The 25,762-nt window shown below is 42.0% G+C and overlaps 1 protein-coding gene across 1 annotated transcript; it reads left to right on the forward strand.

The window, feature by feature from the left end:
- Nucleotides 1–448: 448 nt before the first annotated feature.
- On the forward strand, nt 449–22,859 carry samd10b (sterile alpha motif domain containing 10b). The gene is made up of 5 exons (XM_068752096.1): nt 449–509; nt 5,632–5,816; nt 13,599–13,767; nt 18,215–18,355; nt 22,837–22,859. Exons 1-5 carry the CDS (start codon nt 449–451, stop codon nt 22,857–22,859), a joined length of 579 nt encoding a protein of 192 aa, XP_068608197.1.
- Nucleotides 22,860–25,762: the final 2,903 nt, after the last annotated feature.

Raw genomic sequence — 25,762 nt, forward strand, 5'->3', positions numbered from 1 at the left:
CACAACGGCTATTTATTCACTTTATTGTTTGCAGACGTCTATGTGTTTAATCATCTGTGTGTTTTTGTATGTGTTGCCCAAAGTAGTGTACATTTTCTTCTATCAACTGGCTGTTATTTTTGCCATGTTACGTTTCTCAGATATTTCTATTCCAGCGTGTCAAAGAGGTCTACGACCACTGACACACACACACACGTGCAGGCAAGGAAGGGCACTTGTCTGATATTCATGGTTTAAAGAAACTCAATAACTTATTCCACATCCAGTTCTCTCACTGGGCCACAGCTTGAGTGCACCACATCGATTTACAGGACACGCGTGACAATCACAGTCCACTCTCATGATCTGAGTGCAATGTTAGGTCCACTCTGACAGATTGAACCTCTGCAGGGTGTGGTGATCCTCTCTGATCTCAACACAATGTGAGAGTACAAGGACCGGCTTCTTTATGGTCACCATCCAAATTGTACTAGATTGCTGCCAGATGGCCTTGCAGGCTATCAGCGAAGGTATGTGTCCAAATGTATGTAAAGTGTTTTACTTACTTTTGGTCTCGGGGGGGGGGGGGGAATATTTGACAAATGGCTTTAATCAATTCAGAGTTTATTAGCAGCCCATCTGGCTAATAGTGCTTGGTTCCAAATCATTGCACTTGAAATCAGAGGATTAATTTTCTTATTGAACTGCATGTTGCCGTTACCTTTTTAACAGTCTGCTAAATTATTTACAGTTTACAGTTAATTTAATTTACAATTTATGAAGATTTTGTTGCACAATTAAGATTAAAGTGGAATATTTTAGAGTCAATACCTCACTCAGACACTACATTGGGAAACTTATAGACGCTAAATATCTAGAGTGCAGAGAATTCAGAGACAGAGGCACGAATAAAAGTTCAGCAAAAACACTTTACTCATATAAATAGAAAAGATAAAAGAACTAAGGCTTGGACTGGCTCAAGTCCAGCAAACATTAACATAAAATACAGCAAAAACAAAACACATCACTTGTCATATTGTGAATCTGCCAGTTGAGGAAGAGGATGAGCAGTGAGATTATTTAACATCTTGACCTTTCACTATATTAAATTATTAATTTAATGGGATAGAATTTTTGATCCAACCTTTATAACCCTTGCCGCGTGCATTTAGAACTGACTCTGACCATTCTGACCTTTTAATTTAATTTTCCCTATTTCATGATCCGTCCCATTTGATGCCCGGATCTTTTTGGAGATCCTAAATAGGCCAGCGTGGAGGGATTCTCATGAGCTGTGAGTGATAGCGGTGTGAACAGATGATCATCTCAATTACTTAAACACTTAGACTCGCTTGTCAAATTAGAATTAAACATATAATAAACAAGATCATGCAAATGTTCATGGACATTTGTCCTTGACGATCCCTGGTACTTCAACCTTCATTACATAATCCCTGACGCTGATGGGGTTTTTTTTTTTTTTTACTAGAACCATCACGTAGATTATGCTATGGATAAATCATGCAAATGCAGCTTCTGTTGTTCTATATATGGATGGGAGTCACAGCATCAAGGTTGAAGTCGCTGAATTGCAGCATATGAACGCAGACACTTGTCAATCCTGGATTGGCCGAGGCAGTTTTGGGTTTCAGTGCTTAATAATATTTGGAATTTCCTCCATTCTTGAAGGAAGTATGGGGAGTTTTACAACAATTAACTTGACATTAAAGCTTGAGTAGCCCAAAAATGTGTTTACAGATTGGACATTCATCCATCATAACGTAGCCAGGAGGCTCCACAAACACCAGAGGAACCTAAGATACCAGGAATACCAGTGCAAAGGAATCGTCAGTTTGATCACAGCTCGACCTCAGTCCTCTTGCTTTCCCCTCTGACATTTGCTTTGAATTATCGATTGTCAGTTATACTCGCCCCTCCCCCATGAGTGATTGGCCGTGAAACAGAGAAAACAAGAGAATCTCATCTTCTCATCATTTCCATTTTGCAATTAATATTAATGCTCTGCTCTGAAGCTTCTGTCCATGCATATCCTCCTCTGTGGCTTGCCATCTACTCATTTCTCTCTCCGTCTGTCCATTTATCATCCTTTGTTCCTCTGACAGGGGTACAAACATGCCAGCCTCCTGTAGCCCATCTCAGGGACATGTGTCATTCGCTCGTTTCCTCCCGATGGCTGAAACATGTGGCGAGTATCGTTGAGCAGGAGTGAACATGACAGCCAGAAGCCTCGAGTCGGGGGGAGACGGGTGGAATGGGCTTTTGCCTCTGCCTGTTTATGTGCGTTTCATTTAAGCTGATCTATAATTGTATGTTCTCTGACACAGTGAAACCAGGGTAGGGTGAAGAGTTATCGAATAAAATATGCGTTGTCCTCCATGATGGAATCTTTTCTTCTTCCTTTGCCTTACGACTTAAAGAGAGGAATCAGAGGTCGGCCAGGCTTTTCTCATGCCATCTCTGAATTCAGAGGACAGTTGGAGCTGAACAACGTTTGTCAGTGCGTTAACAGCAATGCTACCATGCTCTGAGCTCCACTTTGCATTTTGAGTCACGCCGAATTTTATATCCAGAAATCATCCACATTGCTGCTTGTAAATTTCAGGGTTGAGGCAGCCTTGCCTACATTCACTAACACGCAAGCATATGGCAGATTTAGTTAGCAATTCCCACATCTGTGTGCCGATGGCAATTGGTGTGTGTGTGTGTGTGTGCATGTGTGTGTTATCTTTAATAAGTCGGCATCGTGCATTGTTTAGCGCCATCTCAGGAAGTTCATGCTCCAGTGAGTCTGATAGTTTGTGAGAGGTAATCCTCAGCGCCAGCATCGGCTTCAGTGTCTTATGTCACAGTGGGTAGTAAACCGCAATGCATTATGGGGGAAAAGCCTTGGGGTTCTGGGTTTTATTTTTTATTATTAACGCTTCTACCAGAATCCCACCCAACCCGCCAACCCTTGCTCTTTCAAAAATGGAGTCATTTCATGGCTCATTCCTGGGGTTGGTCTGCCGTGATGGAAAAGTAAAGAGCCCCTTGCTCAGCCCTCAACATATTCGTCTCTGCAGGACCACAAATCCGGATCATTGCTCGATGCACTTGACCTTGTGGAAGTCGGCAGCATTGCTATTGATACATTTAAGACTTCAAGTTTGGTGTGACTCACACCCCCACACCCCCCCCCCCCCACCCTTCTCAGATTACAGAAGAATGAGCATGAGCCTCCTGGCTTCATGCAAATGGTTGACTGTAAATAGAAATGTTATCTTTCAGTTGAATGGGAGGTGCTTAGCGGGGAGGAGGCTAATGCAATCATGCTTCTGAAATGGCCAAGGCACCCCCGTCTGTGATGCCTGAAATTAACAGGATTATGCAGACACTTCCCTGATCCTTTATGGACTTTAAGGGGCAAGCACACACACACACACACATGCACCCTTAGGTTGATGCCACCATTATGCAAAAAAATTCAACTTCTACAAAAAGCCTAGACAGCAAAATAGGCTGCATGTAGTAATTTAGACACTTGCTTTTAGAGTCCGATGCCTAATTTCCAGTGATGACATGTTAATCAACTGTATGACTTGACTTGGAACGACCTTCCAGGGTGCTGGACCCAAATCTTAATTACCTTTTGAGAAGGGAATACCTCTGAGAGTTAGCAGCCGCTCTGCACGGCAGGTGATATGAGGTTACACTTCAGTGGGCTGACCTACGTACCCTCTGTGCACGCACACACACACTGACACACGAATACCGGCCTGACACTTTACCCTTGATTTTTTTGCATGCATAGCCCCCCAACAGTTCTTTCTCCTTCACGCCACCACCTTATTCACTTGTTGTAACTCATAGGACCCATCTCAACCTTTTTCTCCTTTTCACCCGGCCTCTTTCCAGCCGCCCTTAATTATCCCCTATCTTCTCCACCCTGCCTTGACTGGAGGTAATAAAAGTCACCGGCGTTTGTGGCCAGAGATGATGCGACTCCGGGTAGTGACAAATTGATGGGAGATGTGGCGCTGGTTCCGACTGATCAACTGCGTGTTGAGACAGGAAAGGAAAGGTGAAAGAAACGCCTCCCGCTGAGTGGAATGAAAGATGATCAACACACGACGATCCATTTCAAGAGATCATGATATATCACACATAAATCCTCGTTTCCCTCTTCTTTTTTTATATATATAAATGTTTCAACTTTAAAAAAAAAAGTACAGCAATGTCATTTTGAATGGCAGCTAATCAATTTGAGCTGATTCTAGATCCTCAGCCTGTGCCAGAAGGTTGAGCCGAAGAAGTCTACTAAAGCGTTTCAAAATTATCAGGTAGTATTGAGTAACTGTTTTGACGGCCTGGCAAAGCAATATTTTCTGAACTCCTTTCTGAGCTCGTATAACTTGCAACAGTTTGAGCTGTTTGTTGGTCAGCACAGATCCGCAGCTAATTTCTGCCACCGCTTTTTTCTACTTTCTTGTAAATCTTTGCTTTTGCACTGCCGGCTGTCTTTTTCTGTGATATTGGCCGGCCTTTAGGGAAGCGAGGTGCTTAGCCTCCCAGGTTTCCTCATCCTGTCGGCTCCCTCTCTGTCTGACTGGCAGTAATTACATTAGGGCTGGGCTTGGTTCATCCCAACGACCCCCAAAGACCTGACAACCAGAAAGAGACGGACAGAGGGAAGAGAAAGGAAATGAGAGAGAAACAGCTGCATAAGACAAATTTGACAGTATCAGCAACATGTAAAAATGGGGAAAGTGGAGGTGATATGTGATGAGGAGGTAGAAAAGGTTAGACAGCAGTCATTTTTGACAGCCCTTCATTTTCATCTCAATGAGTGCAAGCTCTTGTATTCACGTAATTGGTCATTTGAGTGCAGAATAAATTTAACGCAGGATATTAGAGAAGATTTCATATGCATTTCAACCTCGCAACTTTTCAGTAATAGCAATGATTTCTATTCTTGCATATTTTTAACCAATGCTGACATTTGATGCGTGTCATTATGTAAATTCTTTCGTGTATCGTAGAACACAACAGAACTGAGAAAGACCCTTTTATTTAGATGAGAACCATTTTGTCTAACATCAATATCTTGGAAAGTGCAGAGGATATGCTGTTATTCAGGCTGAACTGCACTCTAACCCAGTATTGGCAACTTGTCCTTCTTCGCAGTCCCACCGCTGACACTCGGCCCTGGGATGCGAGGAAAGATAGACGGCGAGACGGATGAGGAAAAATCGAATAACCACCAGGGTATAGGGTTTATATCATCAAAAGGCTAATCCAGCCAGAGGAACACAAGTCCAAACTTCATCCACTGCCTCTGTGAAGCAACACAACATAATTAGAGATTACACTAGAGAAGCATCACTGCCCCCCCCCCCCCCCCCCCATCACCAGAACAGAACAGCCATCTGTTTCTAGCTGTATGAGAGTCCGTACAAAGAACATGCATGTGATCTACAGCTAACACATTCTGATGCTACGAGGATAATCAATTATTTACGTTGGCCTTCCTGTTGCTCCGCTCACAGGCGATGAGTACGCACTTGTTCCAACAAAGAAAACCCAAAGTGAAGGCTCATCAGATTTCGTTCTCTTCTCTTTTGCCCGTCTGTGTCTGTCTTCCTCGCTTCTCAGCGGCGTCCAGCTTCAGTTTCTGCCGTGCGTCCCTGGAGCACACGCTGTCTGCCGAGGAGCTGAGCTACCAGCTGCCGCATCGCGCCGGAGGCAACAACCTGACCTGGCACGACGGCCGCGGCCAGAAAACGGCGCACACGCGCACTGTCAAACTGCTGCAGCAGCCTGGCACAGAGGGAATCCAGGTAGGAAGGCGTCCACAGAAACAGACCAGAGGCAGGGTGGAGGAACAAATTCACTGTGTGTACAAATAATTTTTTGATGTTTTATGTAAGCAAATAAAGTTGTAAATGCAAGAGGGGAAGTCTCTCAGTTGAGCAAGTTGGACAATAACACACAGAGAGAGACAATGGAGGCCTGTGAGGCCCAAAAACCTGGTTTCAGCGGCGTTAAAAGCTTTGTGCATTCATTTACAAAAGGAATAACATTCCAGCCAATCGTCAACGACGGTAGTCGCTGCACTCCGGTCTCACCATCTGCAGACTGAAATCACATCACGGAAAAGCCATGAGATGATTTCTTTTCCCTTCGCTTTTGAAGAAAAAAGGGTTTTCTTTGTGAGGCGCTTTGCCTTAATTGAATATCTTCTGGAGTGAATTGATAGCTCATAGAAGACATGGAGCAGTGTTTGTGGCTATCCCGGAAAAGGATTGGTGAGGCTGTCTTGACTTGGATTGGGGGAATGGCAAGAAGATAACAGTGGTAAATGCATTTTTATCGTCCAGGAGACGAGTGAAGAACATCGGAAGTGCATCAGTATCACAGTTGTGACTCTGTGGTAACAGGAAGTCTAATTGTTATTTCTTTTACATGTTCTTGGTCAGTCTAATCCAAGCCTGTGGTAGATACCGTCAGAGAGGAAGTTGTTATGTAATGCAGGAGTGGAACTTCAAATGAATAGAAAGTAGACTCTCTGGAAAATCACACTGCGGGTCCTTAATGTTTAAAAATCTCCATTGTTCCACGTGCTTGTGTCGCTCCCAACAAACCTTCCTTCCGTTGGTGAGAGATGGCTGCTCGAGGGTTTAATGTCTCAGCTGTATACTGTAAGCAAAGAAGAAAGAGCATCATTTACTTCCACAAATTGCTCTTGCGCAAAATTGAATCCCATCTGTGCAGAACAAGAGAGGCGAAACAAGGGAGGGAAATAATCTATTTTGAGCCATTCTGCCCGCGTTTGACCTAAAACAGCAAATGACACATCATCCTTCCCGGCTCCTGCTTCTCACATAAAAGAGCGGCAGTGTCGTGCATGGAGGTCATTTTCTCACTGCCTTAAGAAAGTTGGCTCCTGTAGGGCTCTTAGATGTACATATGCATTGCAAGGTTGTTCAATAATTCATAAAATACAGTACCCCCCCCCCCCCCCCCCAGCCATGAAAGCTATAAAAGACTTTAAAATAAAACAAGTGAGAAGCTGTTTCCAAATGATTACACAGAGACTGGATAATTAAACCTCCTCTATACCACGAGAAGCAAGGCTTATCATTTCCTTCTGGCAACAAGCCTCATTATAGAAGTCCAGCTCTCTCTGATGTGTATGGCAATTTCCTTTTTTCCCGCGTCCAGTTGTGCGTCTGTTATTTCCAAGAAACGGTGTTTAGAGCTGTGCGTGCGCTTCCATGTGACGATCGTTGTTGTTGTTGTTGTGTGGCTTCGTGTTTGTGCTTTCCCTTTCCTTTCAGGAGTGATGATGGGATTTTTCTCCATTATTCTGCCTCTCCCTCATTACAGCTGAAAAACCCTCGGCCTCTGTGTACATTGGGACCTGGGGAATCTGATAACAAAGCTAATGTAACACATTATACACCTCTATGCAAACCACTGTGGACAAACACACAGATGTGTTGGCACAGCCCTGGCTGTCAGTGGAGACACGGGATAGCAACAGCAGGGAAGACAGTTTAATATATATATATATATGTAGATTATTTTATTTTAATTCCCATCACCATGTTGACCCAGGATTTTTTTATTTTATTAAATGTAGTCTATGCCTTTGTCTTTTTTCACTTTCTTTTAGTCAAGTGTAAATTGATTATGATGGTCATCTGAAGGGAAGTAAGAACTTCATTGCTCGGGGTTGCTGTACATGACAGTCAACTTCTGGAATCTTGAATCTTCAGTCTTTGTGGCTGGAGGTCCGTTCAGTCCTTCAGATCCAGATCAGGTCTCTGTTCCTAACCCCTGATCTGGAACTTTCTGAACAGTCTCCTATACCACTTCTTTTTCTTTTTCATTTTTAGGATTTGAGCCTCAAGTTCCTCCAGCTGGGACTTGAAGGCCTCTTCCTTCTCCTTCCACTCCTGCTCCTTCTGCAACAGAGTGGTCTTCAGCCCATCCATGTCCTGGTGTAGAGATGCCTTCTCCTCCATCCACTGGCTCTGGTTGGACTCAGACTCCTGCTCCTTTTTCTTCATGGTCTGAGTCATGTCCTCCATGTCCTTCCTTGGAGACAGGCTCTCCTCCTCCCAGTTCACCCAGCTGGTATTGAACTGAAGCTCAGCCTCTTCCAGGGCAGCCGTCAGTGTCAGTGTAAATCTGGTTGTTCTGCTCCTCCAGCTGAGCTTCATAGCAGGCGCTCTCCTGCTGTAGACCCTTGTTCAGGGCCTCGAGCCGGCCCAGCTGGGCTTGGAGGACATTGCTGCAGGAGGTCTGCTGCTCCAGCCTGGTCTGGGTGTTCAGATGTAGCCGGCTACATATGGCGCTCAGGATCAGCAATGGACAGCTGCATAGGTAGTCTGCAATACATGTAGCTGTCCGGTGCTGATCCTGAAAGTGCTGTCTTTCCTGTGGCATTGACTCTGGGAATGTTCTTTATCTTGCCCACTTCGGTTGGTTTTTTTGGCAAGGCAAGGTGGTGGTTTTTGGTTTTGCTTTGATTTTGTATCGATTATCTTTGTTCCAGCGTGATAACTTTTCCACATTATTAGATGTGTTAATTTATTCCCATCACAAGCTTTGGTTCATACTTGTGATTTCTCTCATTTACAGTATGGCTTTATCTCTAACCATTTTTAAGTTACAACCTTTTAAAAAAGTGATATCAAAACTGAATATTTTATTGTAATTACTGTGGTGGCTAAATAGTTAAATTAAAAAAAGTTATTGGCAGCATGTTAAGGAGTAGTTACATTTATTTTACATTAAATGACATTACATTTAGTTACATTTTTTACTGTGTTACGGTTTATATTTGGCTTTTGGAGGGCAAACATAATGCTAATGTGGCCCTTGGAGAAAATGAGTTTAGACACCCCTGGTCTAAGTCTTTTTCTGTAATCCTGCTAACGAACAAACAGATGTAAAATAAAATAACCTCCTTGTCAAAGATAATAAGACTCTCATTTTTCGTGTAAATCCAAATACGAGGGGGAATGTTGTTTTCTTCGTCAGTATTTTGTTCACAAAGAGGCTAAATGATGTCACCCCAAACAGGCAGCCAACGATGATGGCAGACGAAATGATTTGCCAGCACAGATGCAATATTCTTTTTGCTTTGTATTGTTGCAGGTAGAGCTGCATGCAGACGTATCTGCTAATAGTTTTTTTTTTTGTGTGCAAATAATGACTCGTTTTGCTGTCCTTGTATTGGCTGTTCTTTGGGTTGCCAGATGGGCTGAAGGGAGGGGTTAGCCTGTGGCTCATTTTGCAGTCTGACAGACGGCCTGCTGGTGAACCTTTAGATGAGATGAGGGAATAGGAGGAATAACAGAGACACAATTTGTGAAGTAACAGCAGCTACCCTGCTCTGGAAAATGAGGTCCTTATTCACTAATTTGCCATGTTTTGAGGACGGGATGAGTAAGACCAGTCTGTCGTTATTTTTCCCTCATTAAAGAACACAGTGTTTGGCTTTCTCGTGATTTTTAGGCTGTTGGTTTCATGTTGTTGTTTTATCTACCAGCTGGATGAGTATGTATGGATGTTTTATGTTGCTGTATATTGCTGTGTATCACTGATTTATCATATTCACCACCAACATGCTTAGCCTACTAGGTACATAACACCCTGTGAGCATGGCTTGTATTGTCATGGTGTGCTAACATGCTACAATGTGACAACCTATGCTCTTTGTTGCTTTGTATTTTGTGTGATGTAAGCTACAGTCATCTGCTATTTTATCTTTTTTTTTTTTTTTAGCATTTTCTTGTTAAATAACTTGGACTGACAACAACAGAATGAATGGCTTTCATTCCCTGTTGTCCATTGTTTTTAGTGCTAGTTAGTTGTAGTTTTTCTTTTGCACATTTAACACAATTCAGATGCAAAACAAACTCAGATTCAGAAACCCCCAAGACTGATTTGCTCATGCATGCTTTATTCTGCTAATTGGCACAGCATCATTGATCAATCTTAGAGAGGATGTGGATTTGCAGACGGGCAGAAGCAGGGATTGAAGGAGAGGTGTTATCTGTCAGAATGAGTGAATATTTAAGGATTCCCCACGCTCCCCTGACTTCTGGTTAAGCCCTGATTTTAGATACACAGACAGGCAGGGAGCGCACGAAAACACATACGCACAGAAACAGGCACGTATGTGGACTAAAAGTGTCTCGTTGCACTGAAGTCAAGGCAGACAGAAAGGAAGAACACAGTGCAAGAGGAGGAGGGTGTGTGGTGGACCGAGGATGGAATTTATTAGGAACGAGTAGACTGGGAGGAAAGAGACATGAAAGAACAAAGTAAGTACCCAAGGACAAATCAGCTGGTGGAGGACGTAAACAGGATGATCGATAGAGGAGCACAGAGAGGAAAGTCTGTTTGTCTGTCTGGGTTGGGAAAAGGAAGTGAGGAAGGAGGATGATGCTGCACTTTTAGCTTTAAAGGTAATCATGAAGATTCAGCAGCCAGCTAGCTTTGCGATATCTGATATGTTAACCCCATCACAGCTGAACAATGACAACGTCACCATTTGGTTGGTCTTTGTGGGGTGAAAATGATATGTTGTGGTTTCATGGTTGTGGTGTGATTCTGGGTCAATTTCTCAATTCACTGATTCTTAAATGCATGCTGTGTTTACCGCACTCCGTAAAACAAGATAGTCTGAATACATTTTGCAGTATATTTTTCATGCGACATAATATGAGAGGCTTATATTAATGTCAGGTAACATCAGGGCCATTGAAACATGCTTGACTTTGACTTTCTGTCCCAACCATTTCATTGCTTTATCTTCATATCCCTGCGTGTCCACTACCCCCCCCCTCCCTCCATCCAGTCTCGTCTCCGCCCCCTCTCATTATGCTCTTGCTCCATATGCAGCCTCTTTCTTACCTTTGCCCTCCGTTCCCTGCAGCTCCCTTCACACTCCTCCTCTCCTGTACATTATGAATGAGTGAGCTTCTCCTATTGGACAAAAGTAGGTCTCGGGGAAAAGTAGCGGAGTGAGAGAAGGGTGAACAGGAACTGGCCAGTGGAGATTCAGTGTGATGTGGGGCCTAAGAATGGTTGAAGAAGGGCAGTGATAGAGGGATGATGGGGACTATCATTCTATTTCCATTCTGTCTGGCCTCTAGATGTTGAAGGCCATTCATTCCTTATTCACAGAGTTCCGGCAGACTGTCTGCTCTTTCTTTTTGTAATTTGTTGTCTGCCTTTATTGTTAATGCAGTCTGTCTTGACTTATATTGCACAGTTAAATAAATGTCATGCGGTGATCTGTATCACAGATGTATTATGGGTACTAAATGATGCCTCAGTGAATCAAAAGCGTGACATTTTATTTCTGCTGTGACGATGCAGTACTGTGAAGCTTAGTCGCTATTATAGATGAGTTATCACATGTTGGAAGGTCATATTTTGGTAGCATATATACGCGCTATTAATTTAAATGTAATTTCTCAAATATATAAGTCCCTGGATTATTATGAATCTGCCTTCACAAATAAATCACCCCCCCCTCTCCAGGAAGTGCTGCATACTTGGCATCAGCAGCATCGCATAGGAGCTCACAGCAAACATGTATGCAGAAGATGGTAACTGGTTCTGTCATGTCTGTCTCAAATCAAAAAGGCATCAAGGAACCAAATGCATGGTTGCAATTCTTGCTTTGATTTATTTTTTTTATTCTAGTCTAGGACATATCAGAATCAGAATACTTTATTAATCCCAGAGGGCATAGTCCCTGATTCAGACTTGAATTCTCCCGTTTAACATCTCTTCCCGACAATTTATGTGAGCCTGCTATGGATCCATTTCATAGGCATGATGTTATAGCTAGCAGCCAGTTAGCTGAGCCACATTCATCATTTGGACAGAAGGGACAGCGAGCCTACCTTGAGTAGCCAGTCTAGCTTTTACCCTTTCTCCAGATGTAGTATCATACAAATGGCGGTGTCCTTGGCAACGGCCTGAATCCTTCACCGACAGAAACCGTCTTGAAATGAGAGGGAAAATGAATATGGTTTCAAACTTGCTTTGTGGAATTACAGTAAAATCACAAACAAAATGCCCCTTTGGTCCTGATGAAACAAGTAGTAGGACCATCTGTTTTCGACCGAATTTTAATTTGATCAATTGTTATAATTGTCCAGGTGTTTGGAACCTCCAATCATTCACCTGCAATATTTGACTCACCTAGTAGACTCTAGAGGGATAATACAGATTAAGCTTCACGACAGGAATACAAATCTATCCAAGGATGAGAGAGCATTCTTAATCATCCACAGGAAAGTGCATTTTTCCACTTCTACCAGCTCGAGCACAAAAAAACTGATTGGGTTTGGGGGGGTGAGCAGTAAATTTTGGTTATTAAAATGGCTCCAGTGCTCCACTGAGTCGGGTTAGAAATCTGTGTATAATTAGTAAACAAGCAAAAACACTGGAGTGAAAAAATGGTGCTGTTTTTCATTAAAATCTACAAAGCACTGAGCTTGGTATACCAGCAAGGCGTTTATTGGTGCTAAAGTTGACAGCAGCAGCTCTCATTATGACGGTAGGTGAAAATGTAAATGTTATAAGCCTTTGTCTATTGAGTATTCATATGTAAAGGTGTTCTGGGAGCTCGTCTTTGTATATCGTTAACAAGAAGCAGCAACGGGAACATTAGATATCAAGCTACAGGCGTGTGTGAGCTGCATTTGTGTGGATAACATTTCAGCATTATCCCATTAAATGCAGTCAGATATGAGGTGGAACGTCTGGCAGAGGCTCTGTGTCTTCCTGCTGAAAATCAGCCGCGGCCATTGTGGTAGCGTCGGCTCGGCTCGAGCACAAGAGAACGGGTTGGATCTGAAAGAGTCTCGTGAGAGAGCAGAGGACAATGAGCGGTTGCGTCTTCGGCCAGTATGAACTGGCGTTGACTTCATTCATGTCCGTATTAATTCCCTGCACGTGGCTGTGAGACCAAAAAAAAAAAAAGCCAACAATCACGGTCAGAGGACGGTGTGTGAAGAAGGAAAGTGTGTGTTGAAAGTTGAAAGATAAAGCTGGCAGACACTAATGCAGGGCTGACTGCATAATGAAGGCGCTCCTGTCAGGAAAATTATCTTCGGAAAAAGACTAAACACATTACACAACCCGGTGGACGGTGGAAATGATCATTGAAATGTGATCATCGTATTGGCAGGCCGGTGAGGCGGCGTATAGAAGAACACATGAAATGCATTTTAAATTTCTGATTTGTATTTGTGTCTATAAATTAGAGGAAACATACTTATTTTTCTTCAACGCAACAAGTGAAACTGCACTGCAGGCGTAACGCTCAACAGATTGTCTTTGTGCGATTTCTCCGGCCCGGAATAAGTGGTGGAAGATGAATGGATGGAAGTTTGTAGAAATCAATACACATCACTACAATCCGACTGAAGTACATTGTATTTTTTAAGATTGAGCAATTTCAGGGTGCGAAAAGCAATAAAAAAAACAACAATGTTATAAATTGTCATACGTGCACACACTGTGTGTGCACATACCTATTGTGTGTGCTGCTTATCAGAAAGGTTTCTGCTTATTGTGTCTTTCAGTTGCGTCCGGGTGAAGCTTTCACTGTGTATCACACCAGTCCCACTCTGTCCAGTTTGTCCAAACCTGTGGTGCTGTGGACCCAGCAGGATGTCTGCAAGTGGCTTAAGAAACACTGTCCTCACAACTACCTGACCTACGTAGAGGCCTTCTCTCACCACGCCATCACAGGTACTCTGCACAACACATGATTTCTGGCTGGGACAACATTATTCTTTAGTTTTAAGGGGTGCTTATTTACATTTATGCAACTATTATTAGAAAATAATTGTTAATATCCTCGTATTGTGTTCATTGACCTCTGTCCCTTTTTAATAAGCTCAGTGCCAGCACTGATGCCTCTGGACTGTGCAAATCGATGGCGTGAAAGGATCGCAGTTTCGGAAATTGTCACACATGTTGTATTTTTAGAATTGTGATTCCGCTGCACAGCTTTTTCAAACGGAAACAGGTTTACACCTAAATCTCTCCAAAGGAGATTTCAAAGGCGTTCATGTGAGGTAACGAAAGGACTGCATCCTATTTATGGAGGAGAAGAGGAAAGCTATGGAAATGGAAGGTTATCGTGTTTCGAGCTCAAACGACACACACACACACACACACACACATTTATTAGACCAGTAGGTAGAATATTGGGGGGGGGTAGGTGGGCAGTATTAGTGTCTGTTAGAGAACAGATTGCACTTCTTTACAAGTTCACATTTACTTTTGCGTACACACACACACACACATACTTATACATGCACATACGAGTTAACAATTCTGCTTCTCTCACAGTAACGCAGATCTGATCTGATCGTTTTTATTTATATATTCTCAAACATAGAGGAGCGGCAGATAAGGATAATTGGACACAAGCCTATGTTTTCACTTCCTGATGTCCGAATGGATTCTGTGTTTGCCTTGGTTGTTTAGAGTCCATGTTTTTTGTGCAAATGTTTGGTGAATATGTCTTCCTGTTGATGCATATCATCACTATCAAAACAACAACATCAATAAATCGGCATACAGATTTTCTGGGTTCTTGTTACGCAGCAGAATGCTTGATCTTGACAGTCGAGAAATGGATTGTGTGTCTGTGTCTGATTCATCTTAGCTCAGTGACCCGAAAATAATTGTATCTCTCTCAGTCGCTGTGTGAAAGCACCATTACACTGGGACAAGCTGCCTGGGGAGATTAGAGCAGCTTCTTCAGTGTCTCTCTCCCTTTACATTGAATTTAATACTATCTTCTGTCTCATTTCATAGCTAATCTTGTCTTTGTTAATAGTAGACAAGAATGACTTTATTTCTACACAAGTTAACGTGTGGAGTGATGTGAATGTGATAAATGTATTGCCCGACTGTGACTTCTTCTCTGTGACCGCCACCAGTGCTGTAAAAGTAGAAGTAAATGGTCTGCAATCAGTAATTTATGCTTCTAGAATTTTATTATAATTAAACCTCATTCATTTTCCATTTACCCTGTAATGCTACCTGTAAAATGCCAAATCCTTTCATGTAATGTCTTTTGCATATCATTTATATTAGTTCACACAAATACTCCATACATCTGTTCCTGGCCCGGCCTCTCTGGCAAATTTTAGAACCCATTGGGGCCCGCGAGTCAAAACGTTGGCCCATCTCTGGCCTAGGGCCTGAACTGGGCGGAATGGACCAGACCGGACCGGAACACTCCACTCCGCCTAGGTCTGCCCTGCTCTTCCTGCTCCATCCCATTCCCGTTGTGGGATTCTAAACCAGTGCCTGTTTTGAAGGTTTAAACAATGCTACCAACTATACCAACTGGATGAACACCCCCCCCCCCCCAAAAATAAATAAATAAATAAATAACAAAAACGTTAGATCCTCAAGTTTCCAGGAAGCATGTTATTCGGAATTTCATTGTGCCAAGCCCTCAGAGTTGTTGAGAATGAGCTCACATGAATGTAATTCTTGCGTATATTTTAAGTTGAAATATTAGGTTTAATGTAATGGTCAACGATTTCATTAAAAATAATGGGCGAATATTAGGTAAAGTAAATTCACTCATGGGCCCCCATGGTCCTGAAGCCCGGGACAACATACCCGGTTTTCCTCCCCTGTCGACGGGACAGGATGTATAGATCTGATTTTTATTGACCAACTCCAAGTACTGTCTCTGACTAGATTTCAGCTCAGCATGTTGGACTAGATAGGGGATGAACCATAAAAATGACATGAAGGTTATAGAATATATATAGTGTAGCATAAAGATAATACAAACGTAATTATTTATAATATGTATAAGACTAAAGGTGGTCGGAGCTTTGAAGAATGGCATGGACTCCACTTTTCTGCTGTCAAAGGTTTAATCTAAAGGTTGTTCTTTAATAAATAAGTCTTCACTTCCCTCCCTCTTGGATTGCCTTTCAAACCGTTTAAAGTGTCATTATTATCCCAGCCAAAGCAGAATTGTTTTCCATTTGCCCAAAGACATTGTTAATAAGCAATTTATTTTGAAGCCAAATTGAGAAAAGCGATCTCCATTGAAACAGCTCCTGTTTTTGTCTCATTTTCTGCCTTTGACGGGACTGTTTTCCCAATCTGAAGGCAATTATTACGAGCTGTATTAAGTCTGTCTGAGGGGAACTGATGTGAGTTTGATTCATCTGCTTTGTCTCACTTTTACACACACGTGCGCGCACACACACACAGACCAGTGGTTTTCCTGGGACGTACTGGCTGTCGGGGAGATACGTGAGAGAGGTTGATCAGTGTGTACTTGCAGAAGTGCACTTGTAAAAATACGTCTGAAACTGTGTACGAAATGAATGGAAAAATTAAATTTGCTTTATCTCCCAGACAATAACAGCTCACACCGAGTGGGATGTTCCAGCCTGTGTGCTATAGACACCAGGACTCTGAGGAAAAGTCAATTATGTTCTTTTGAACCGCATGCGCGCACACACACACACACACACACACACACACACACACACACACACACACACACACACTTGCCCACAATAGAGGTGGCTCTTCCTGGTCAGTCTGGTTGTAAGCCAAGGACTGGCTTTCAATTCTGTCCCCATTTGGCTTGTCACAGCTCCAGTGAGAGTTAAATATCATATCTCAAAAAGATATAAAAACAAAGATGTTCAGTTCTGTGTGCTGCCTACAAAATGCTAATCACTTGATTAAAGTTTTATCAACAACCACAAAACATTTCTCCATGTTTAAAAAAAATCATAAATACAATCCTGTGATGTGGATTGGATGTGAGTAGGACCGTTCTGAAATCCTATTTTATGTTACTTCTGGAGGATAAGTGCAGCTACATTCAGAACGGCGTTCCATGTAGGGAGACAATTCAACAAACGGCGTCGGACAGAGCTGCTAGATTTGTGGGATTTTGTCAGTCAGCTGGGTCATACGTTTGAAAATTGCCTGGTGTGGATACAAAAACTGAAGGTGGGAAAAAAATTGTTCTAGTAGTAAAGCATCACTGTTAAAGGGCCATTACTCCTCAACAGAAGGGCACTTTGAAAGCTAAGAGACCATCAGAGCAGTTGTTTCGCACAGTTTTTGCGCTCACACATATGCAAGTGTTCAATATGAAAAATGTCTTGGTGGTAATGCAGACACGCCCAAACGGGTCCCTGTGTGCATTATGAGGGCTGCGTCCTTCAGGGCTGCAGACAGAGGAGTTATCCATCATACCTGCAACAGCTCTCTACGATGCCCAAATCCTGATTAGTCTCATTACTCATTTCACTCTCCATTTTATTCCATTCATTCTTATTTCCTTTCTCTCTTGTTGTTCTTTGCAGCATCTGTTCATTACCAATGCACTGCAAAGGAAAAGTCCTCCAGGTTGTGTATGCCCGTGTACATATACTTTATTAATTCATACATATAGTATACAGTTTTTCTACGTCCCTCCCGCTCAGTCATACAAGCGCGCGCACACACACACACATACCGCGCTGAGGCTGTGCAAGAGAGAAGGAAGGAGATGAATCCTATTCCTGTTCAACACGTGAAAGCTGCAGCCCAATACAATGTCATCAATCCTAGAGATACATTTGCCAAGAATAAGAAGTTGTACGGAAATGCACCTAATGCATACTTGAACAGAAAATGTCAAATACACAAACCAGATAATCCCTTTGCATTTGTACAAAATGGCCCCTTAAAGTGCATGTGATTGATCTTTTCTCTCTCTCACACACACACACGGAACACTGTGCAAACCCCGAATGAAAAGTGTTGCATTTTGGAGAGTTATTATCAGGATGAGCATTGCTCTTACGCGCAGCTTCAGCTACAAGAGTGAGCGTCTGCTGAAAAGAAATTATTTTCTAAATCTAATAGCACCAGCGAATTTAAATTGGGGTATCTGGGAAAACAGCTGGATCAGCATTTTGGGTGAGAACCCCGTGGCAAATGTAATCCTGTGTGTTGGAAGGAAGGGGATTTAGCCGATAGCTGTTTCCCATTGGTTTCCTCATTAAATAAATAATTCTTGACTGTGCCAACTAGTTAACCATCTGATGATAAACACGGACAAAAGGACATGTATCAGCTCTAATGGTAATGATCTATATTCTTCCCAATAAGTAGAGGCACTTCATTCACCTACTTCTCCCACCGGCAGGGCGGGCATTGCTGCGTTTGAACGGAGAGAAACTGGAGAGGATGGGGATCATCCAGGAGACGCTAAGGCAGGAGGTCCTCCAACAAGTCCTGCAGCTGCAGGTCAGAGAGGAGGTCCGCAACCTGCAGCTCCTTAGTAGAAGTGAGTAGCGTGACGGTGTGCACGAGCAGCCGTATTTGTGTGTTTTTCTGCAAGAAGGAAGAAGTAACCTGTTGGGCTTGTTTAAATTGGAGGGAGGCACTCTGAGGCCATGCGCGCCTGCTGTGACTTGTGGAGCCGGACATCAAAGCGCAATTGTTTGTGGCTGCGTGTGGTTTTATTGATGGCTCTTGATTTGCTGTCCTGCCTCTAAATGATGGCTTTGGTAAAAATCTATTATTATCTAGCCTCAGTAAACTCAGTCAGTCAGTCACTGCTTGGGTGGACATAGCAGCGGGGAAGGGCGGGTTTCATGCAAGCCTAGCTTGGATGCCAATGATTGTCATCGGTGCGTTTCAGTTTTCATCTACAATGTCATCATGGTGCAATGTTCGCACAATTTCCTTCCTCTAGATGTGGATTTCAATCGCTTACTATTTTTATATCCACTTTTACCACACAATGTTCCATGTAGGTACCTGGATGAGTACTCTAGGATTCCATCAATATGAATAAATGCCCTCGTATTTATGTATTGAATATATATATATATAATCCTAATAAATACATATAATATTTTGCTAAGTTTTTGTTTTTGACATTTAATGGAAATTGTTTTTATGACCTATATCCACAGGAAGCGTATTGAACCAAACTGAATTAAATTGAGTAAATAAACGTAAATCGCTGTGAATGGAGCAATGCAAATGTAATTTGCTAGGTCAGTATGCTCTGACTCAAAGCTTTAAGGGCAAACTAATTTGATATCCTTGTTAGTCACAGGATTGGAGGGTATTTTGAGGTGATGAATGTAGGATGAGGTGGGAAGCATCTTAAAAGGTGATAATGGGGTCGTTTCAGTGTAAAAAAAAGGGGGGGTGTAATGAGGTGGTGATAAGTTGATTAAGGTGGGCTGAAACGTTTTTAAAGTTCACCTTAAAATGTCAGTCTGATTGCCAATAACTGAGCAAAGTTCATGTGGGCGAAAAGCAAACGAATGTCTGTGCACATCTTCATATAAACAACTTTAATAAATTAGGTCCATCCCAAGATGATGTTGAGGCTGTCGGCAGTGGTGGAAAGTCATTTACTCAAGTGACTTTGATATCCATTGACTTTTTCCACCATAAATGTCACTTTTAAGGGAAATGTCTCAAAAACGGTTTCCCTTAAATAACGTCAATAATCTCCATCAGCTCCAGCTGCCCTTTGTTTTCAGTAATATATAAAGAAAATGTTACTATGAAAAGATGATCATGTTTCACCCAGTAAACTGAAGATGATATGTGCTGAGAACATGAAAGGATTAGGTTTGCAGGTGAAGCAGATGATACACCTGCAGGATTTGCTCTTAACCTCGTAAAGAAGCCCTGTTCACATTGCATTCAACTCAACACACCCATTCCTTTATTTTCCCTGAGAAATTCTCCTGATGCATTTACAATTCTGGTGATTTATAGAAGCCTTGCGTCATCCTGCCTGTCAGGACTGACTCAGTGTCCAATGGATTTACCAAAAATTAAATATTGATCTCACAACAACTCTTGCGATGTGAATGAAAACCAGCAAGCGTGCCTGTGAGTCACAGTGGAGCTTTTTAACCCAATCCTTTCAACGCTTGCCTATGATTCACATTATTGACTTTGTAATCAGTTCTCTTTAGTGACAACTTGAACTTGTACAATCAGCAAGTGCTCTCAGTGTCATTCCAGTTTAGAAAATGGAATATGTGAGACAAGATTGAAGGGGGGAAAAAAATACAAAGGTTTCACAGTTAAAGGTGGAATGTTTCAAAGATGGGGGGGAAAATATAGGATGAAACTGAAGGATCACTTTGATGGAATATGAGTAGAGTAATGAGAATGATGAAGGCCGATGTGAATAAAAGCCTGATTCAATATCTTGGGCTCCACTTTCAGCTCTATTCCTATCTTTCACTTGTTCAAAATGATGTAATAGTATTTTATTCTCAACACGACACCCTATGAATAAAAGTAGATAAATAGAAAAAAGGCTTTTTACCTGTGACTAAAATGTTTCTTACAATATCTAACATCCATCTGGAGGGAGCTTAGAAGCGCATGATGAAACGGTCTCTGAGCCGTCTCGCCAGCTTTGCCCATCCTTCAGTCAGTCTGCATGTAAGTGCGATCATTAATTGCTGAAGCACCACTTTGTGTTTTGTTTGCTGTAAAAGTGCCATTTTCCATTCTTCCCCGAGTAAACGGCAACAATTCAGGCATGTGTCTGATCACTTCTGTCAATGTTGTCTGCTGGGTATTTTCTCGCTGTCTTATCGCTGCCAAATAATATATGAATGTAACCATGATTTTATGGATGTGAGGTTTTCCACAACAAAGAGCCTTTGTCAAGGTCCAGGCGCATTGTGTGTGTCTGAAGGATGGCAGACGACAAATGACAACGGAACAAGCCGCACAGAGTTAATGACGATCGCAGCTTTTCAAGAACTAAGCAGTCTTCTATTATTTTACTTTCGTTCTTCCACGTCCAAAGAATAATGCGAGTACCTCCACTTGAATGTGACATTTTACTTTGACTTTTGAAATTGTTAATGCAATTAAAAGAATTTGACACTACGCAGACTAAATAGCCGTGGTCAAGCTTCAATTACACACACAGTATATAATCAGTGCTGGGATGCATTTTTATTGGCAAGTATTTGGTATCTAATAACTTCAATAAACTTCCAACAACTACCTTTTGTTTTGAACATCATGAACGTTTGTGTCACATTATATGCAGGTCACAGTTAAATAACTGTTAATTTTGTAACGGTTACAAAATAGTACTGTATTAAATAATAAAAATCCATTTGAAATACAAATGTAGATATTTCTGTCTATCCACCAGTTCAGCCTCATGCTGGAATTTCCTTAACACCGTTTGTTATTTAAAAAATGTTATGGGTGGAAAAACTATTTATTTTTGTCCATCAATTTAATATTTATGTTTCTGAGACACTTTACCTGCAGTATTTTGTGTATTATCAGTCAGCTATTGCTGTATTGAATCAGTCAGACTGTGACGAGTGTGGATACCTTCCACTGCCCAGAGATCCACAGCTTCCACAGAATGATGTGAACATCTGCAAAACTAGGGGGGGGGGTCTGCCCTCAGCTTTTGGCTGTCAGTACACCTTTAAATAAACCGTCAGTGCTTCCTTCCCTCCTCAGCACATCAAAATTGCATCAAAGTCTATCTATGCCTTCGTGTGTCTCCGTCTGCTCCGTTTGAGACTCTCTGCGGTAATTAACTGCAACACGACGACAGCATGAAGAGTGCAGTGCAAGCTTCGGCCCCCATATATATATGCATATATACATAGAACAGATGTGATGTGATATGGTCCGCCTGCATCTCTAAAACTGCATTAAATGAAATGTCACGTATGCTTTGTGGGGAGACTTAAGGTGCACATCCTTCATTTAGCATATTTTAACATGTTTAGGCACATTTGAACTTTGGTCATTTTTATATTATTTTGCTAATAATTCTCATGATTGAAGTTGTGATTTTTCCAAATGAGCACAAATTGAATGTTTTTCCATTTGCAGGTGCATCTCTGTCCTTGGACACAATCCATCTAGTTATCCTTCAAAGTGTCGGAATGTGAGGAAATGTCAAAGTGTATAATATTAAAATTGTGTTTTTTTATGAGTGTTTTGTTATTACCTGTATTTTATTAGCAGTGGCTGCGGAGGCTCAGAACAGCCATCGCTTTGGAAGGTCGGCGGTTTGAGCTGCACATCCCTGCAGTCGACGTGTTTTGTTGATGTGTGACTTTGCCTGCCTGATTTTGACTCTTGGTAAATCACGTTAATGGTGCCGTAAAGTGCTTTGGGCGGTCAAACCCGCAATACCATCCATTTGGTATAAAAGCAAGATTCTCTAATTATCAGTCAGTTTATATCCTGTTAATGTACATGACTATGTATTGTGTTGAAAATTTACGTGAATCCAGAAATGGGCTGTATATTTATTTCCAAGTAAAATGCGTAAGGAAACTTTTTGCAGGTGAATCTCCTGCCAGTTGATTCTAATTTACTGTGAAATCCTTCACACTGAGGCGTTGGCGGCGTTGCGCCGTCTTCCTTCACTTCCATCATCCTCTTACTTATGAAGTCCGACGGAGTTTCATAATAAATGATTGGTTGTTATAGAGGTTGTTTTCTCTGTGATTGACTGCGACGTGTTTTGCGAGGAGAGGCCAACCCATGCAAGCTGCTTGATGATTCTGCAGAGCCCGGGAGGGAGGGAGGTGTCACATACAGATTCAGGGAGGGTCAAGAGCCCAATATTTGTGCTTTCAAAATGAGACTTGACTGAGGCCGTGTTTCAAAGACAAGAGAATAACAACTTCACGGTGCATCAGCGAAAGAGGTGTGATCGTGTGCTGCTTCTACTTCCTCAAGCCACATGAATCTTAATTACGTCCTCTTCTCTCCCCGTTTCTCCTTCTGCAGCCTCTTTTGGAAACTTCTCTTAGCTCCTCCACGGATCCATTCGGCAGCCTTTTCCCTCAACCCGCCCTCTTATAGTCCATCTCCAAGAGCCGTAGAGAAGCTGCCATCTTCTGATGAGTGGAGAATCAAAGAGTGAGAGGGGAAAGGGTGAGCCTATGGACGACGCGCCGACCAACCAGTCTGGGGGATTCTCGTTCAACATGACCGATCTGGTTTCCAGACACTGAAACAGAGACTATTCCCCTATCCCAAGCAGGGGTGCCCACTGTAACATAGTGATAAGCTGTAAGATTCACAACACTAGTGATCATGTAGCCGTGTCTCTGTTAGCTGTCTGATCACGGAAACTTTCCTTTTGGCTTCCTGTCTCGTTCATATCTGACAGATTTCAGGACAATCTCTGAGAAACACTGCATTCGGGGTTGATTTGCTTTTAGTCTGCACATCATCGGACATTCGAGACCGTTACACGAGTACAGCTCTTTGGGATCATTTCGCATCACTCTAACCTTTGTATCCAGTTATGTTAAAAGCATCATAGTTTTAAATGCAGTGCCACCATTCATGCACTGAATCTGAAGTTAGTGTGTGTAGCACTAATTCCAATACAATTGCACACCCGCAGTCTTCACTCTACAGTTTCTTCTCAGGACTCAAAATTTGGAAGTTTGGAGCATCAGAACACAACACACCAATATATCACTCTAACAATCGGTCTTTTTTTAATGTGATCAATCTGCAGTAGGTCAGAGAGAAATGAAAAATGTATAAAGTGAGCATTGTAGAATAATAAATGCAAATCTGTGTATACTATAACAGTACCTTAGTCTTTTATTAAGGAGCAGAATAAGAGGATGAAGCGTGAACACGATCATCGCCCACTGTCTGCGCTTTACTAAGCAATAATTAAAAATGTGAAATGTGAAGAGGAAAAGCACCGGAGTTGAAAAGTATTTAGAAGTCTTTTCAGTGAGCTGAGATGCAAATGTGTCTTCTGAGGGAAGTCTATATTTTGCCTTTGCCGGGCCAGCAGCTTGTCCTTTGTGTGTTGCTACGGTAAACTGTTGCCATCTTTCACAAAACAAACTGCAAGAAAAATGGAAACCCACTGCTGTGCGCTCCTCATTTCATCCCCAGTGTGAGACTGGGATTGCAAATGTTCAGAAGTCACGATGCTGCGACGGCTACACAGATGCAAGATGCCAAGCGCGACTAAAGTGAACGTCTTGGATGTCGTTTGTGCCTCAGATGTTTGGCGATGGCGTTCATGTCACATGAATAAATAAATTGCATAAATAGTCGAGCACGGAACAAAGCAAAACCTTGATTCCTCCTGTTCTTGAGAAGACGTCTTGGGGTGATGTAACTGGATGACTCTTGGGGACACGCGCTGTCTTTGGATAACCTGATTCAAAACTTTGGTTCACTTTGTCAGATGACTGATCAGCACTTTTAATTGCAAGAGGGGAAATGTATCTGATTAACAGATATGAAGACCTGCGGTACAGAATGTGATGAAAGCTGGCTCTTTTTTTTAATAAACTAATTTGGATTGATTATTTTTTATTGTTAGGATTTATTTTGCTGCATTTTTTAGTTGTCCGAACAGAATAGATCAAAAGACAAATCTTTGTGATGAGAATAAAGTTAACCTGTTCAATGGCAAAGATAAACAAGAACAAGAAACACTTGTTTATATTCTATAAAGATATGAGATATTTTTATGTGAAACATAACTTCTTGTATTGTTTCTCTCCTTTGCCTTCTTTACCATCATTCTCTGCTGTTTGCGCCTTGTTTACGCAGAATAATTAGTAGTAATAATAATAATAGTTTAAATCATGCATATCGATTCTATGTGATCATTTTTATATGAATGTCCCCAAGACGATAGAAAGAATGTATTTATTGGGATTTTTTTAAAGAGAAGTCAGTGTTAACCTGAAGGTAATTGTAAAAATCAAAATGTCAGATGCACCTGTGCTCGGAGTTGTACATTTAGGATTTATATAACTCTGAATACACAACATATTGCCTTTTTAAAGCGACACTCTCACACACACACACAGTCTGCCTACAGCTCTCACACATTAGGATCCAATTACTGAGAGACATGAAGCATCTCACCAGATCATAACAAGGCATGTGCAAGATAAGTAGATTCAGTGAACAGTGGCCTTCTCAACCCTGAATAAATCTGTGGAGCAAATGGTCTGATGCTGCAGTAAATTGGTTACTGTTGATTATTAAATGTATTTTCTTTTTTTCAAGGTGAATCTTTTGCCATTATTCTCTCAAAACACCCAAATAATGAGACTCTCATTCAGCTTGTTTGTTCCAATCTGCTCATAGCGGTCCCTGACAGTGGACCACTGTGGATGAGCCCTCATGCAGCTGCTCGCGTGGAGTCAATCAGTGACACAAACAGCTGAAGACTCATTTGTCTGCCCAAGTATTCATATTCAGGTACTACTCTAAAGTAAGTCAGCATGGAAAAAAAATATATGCATGTGTGCTTGTTCAGCTTTAAGTGAAAATGTCAAGTTTAAATAGTAAAATCAATTCCTGGACAGGCTCGTCATAAGACGCTTTGGGCACAGACCATGTCACCGGGCCAGTTTAAAAACCATTAAGTGGCCATTTGCTCACTTAGTGGAGGTGGCGTGTGATCATAAATCGCCACCGCAGTGAAATGATTCATCACAGGTCAAACAGGATCCCGTGTGGACGATTCATCAGCAGCCATTAATTAAGGACAGCACGAGGAAGATTTAACGTCATAAGTTAGACACACCATGCAGCTGATGCAGGAGGCTGTCATGGTGCCACTCAGCCCAGAGTGTGATGCCCCTCATGCTTAGTGTGAGTAATGACATGCATAGCAGGTAGTCCTCAGGTGTGCTAACTCACACAAGATCGGCATGAA

The sequence above is a fragment of the Brachionichthys hirsutus genome, chromosome 2, assembly GCF_040956055.1.
Source record: "Brachionichthys hirsutus isolate HB-005 chromosome 2, CSIRO-AGI_Bhir_v1, whole genome shotgun sequence".
Classification (NCBI taxonomy): Eukaryota; Metazoa; Chordata; class Actinopteri; order Lophiiformes; family Brachionichthyidae; genus Brachionichthys; species Brachionichthys hirsutus.

What these genes read in the sequence shown, in the direction of transcription:
- samd10b (XM_068752096.1), top strand. Translation starts at nt 449, where the DNA reads ATGGTCACCATCCAAATTGTACTAGATTGCTGCCAGATGGCCTTGCAG. An exon ending in CTCTCACCACGCCATCACAG is followed by an intron (nt 13,768 to 18,214) that starts GTACTCTGCACA and finishes TCCCACCGGCAG; the next exon opens with GGCGGGCATTGCTGCGTTTG. An exon ending in CCTGCAGCTCCTTAGTAGAA is followed by an intron (nt 18,356 to 22,836) that starts GTGAGTAGCGTG and finishes CTCCTTCTGCAG; the next exon opens with CCTCTTTTGGAAACTTCTCT.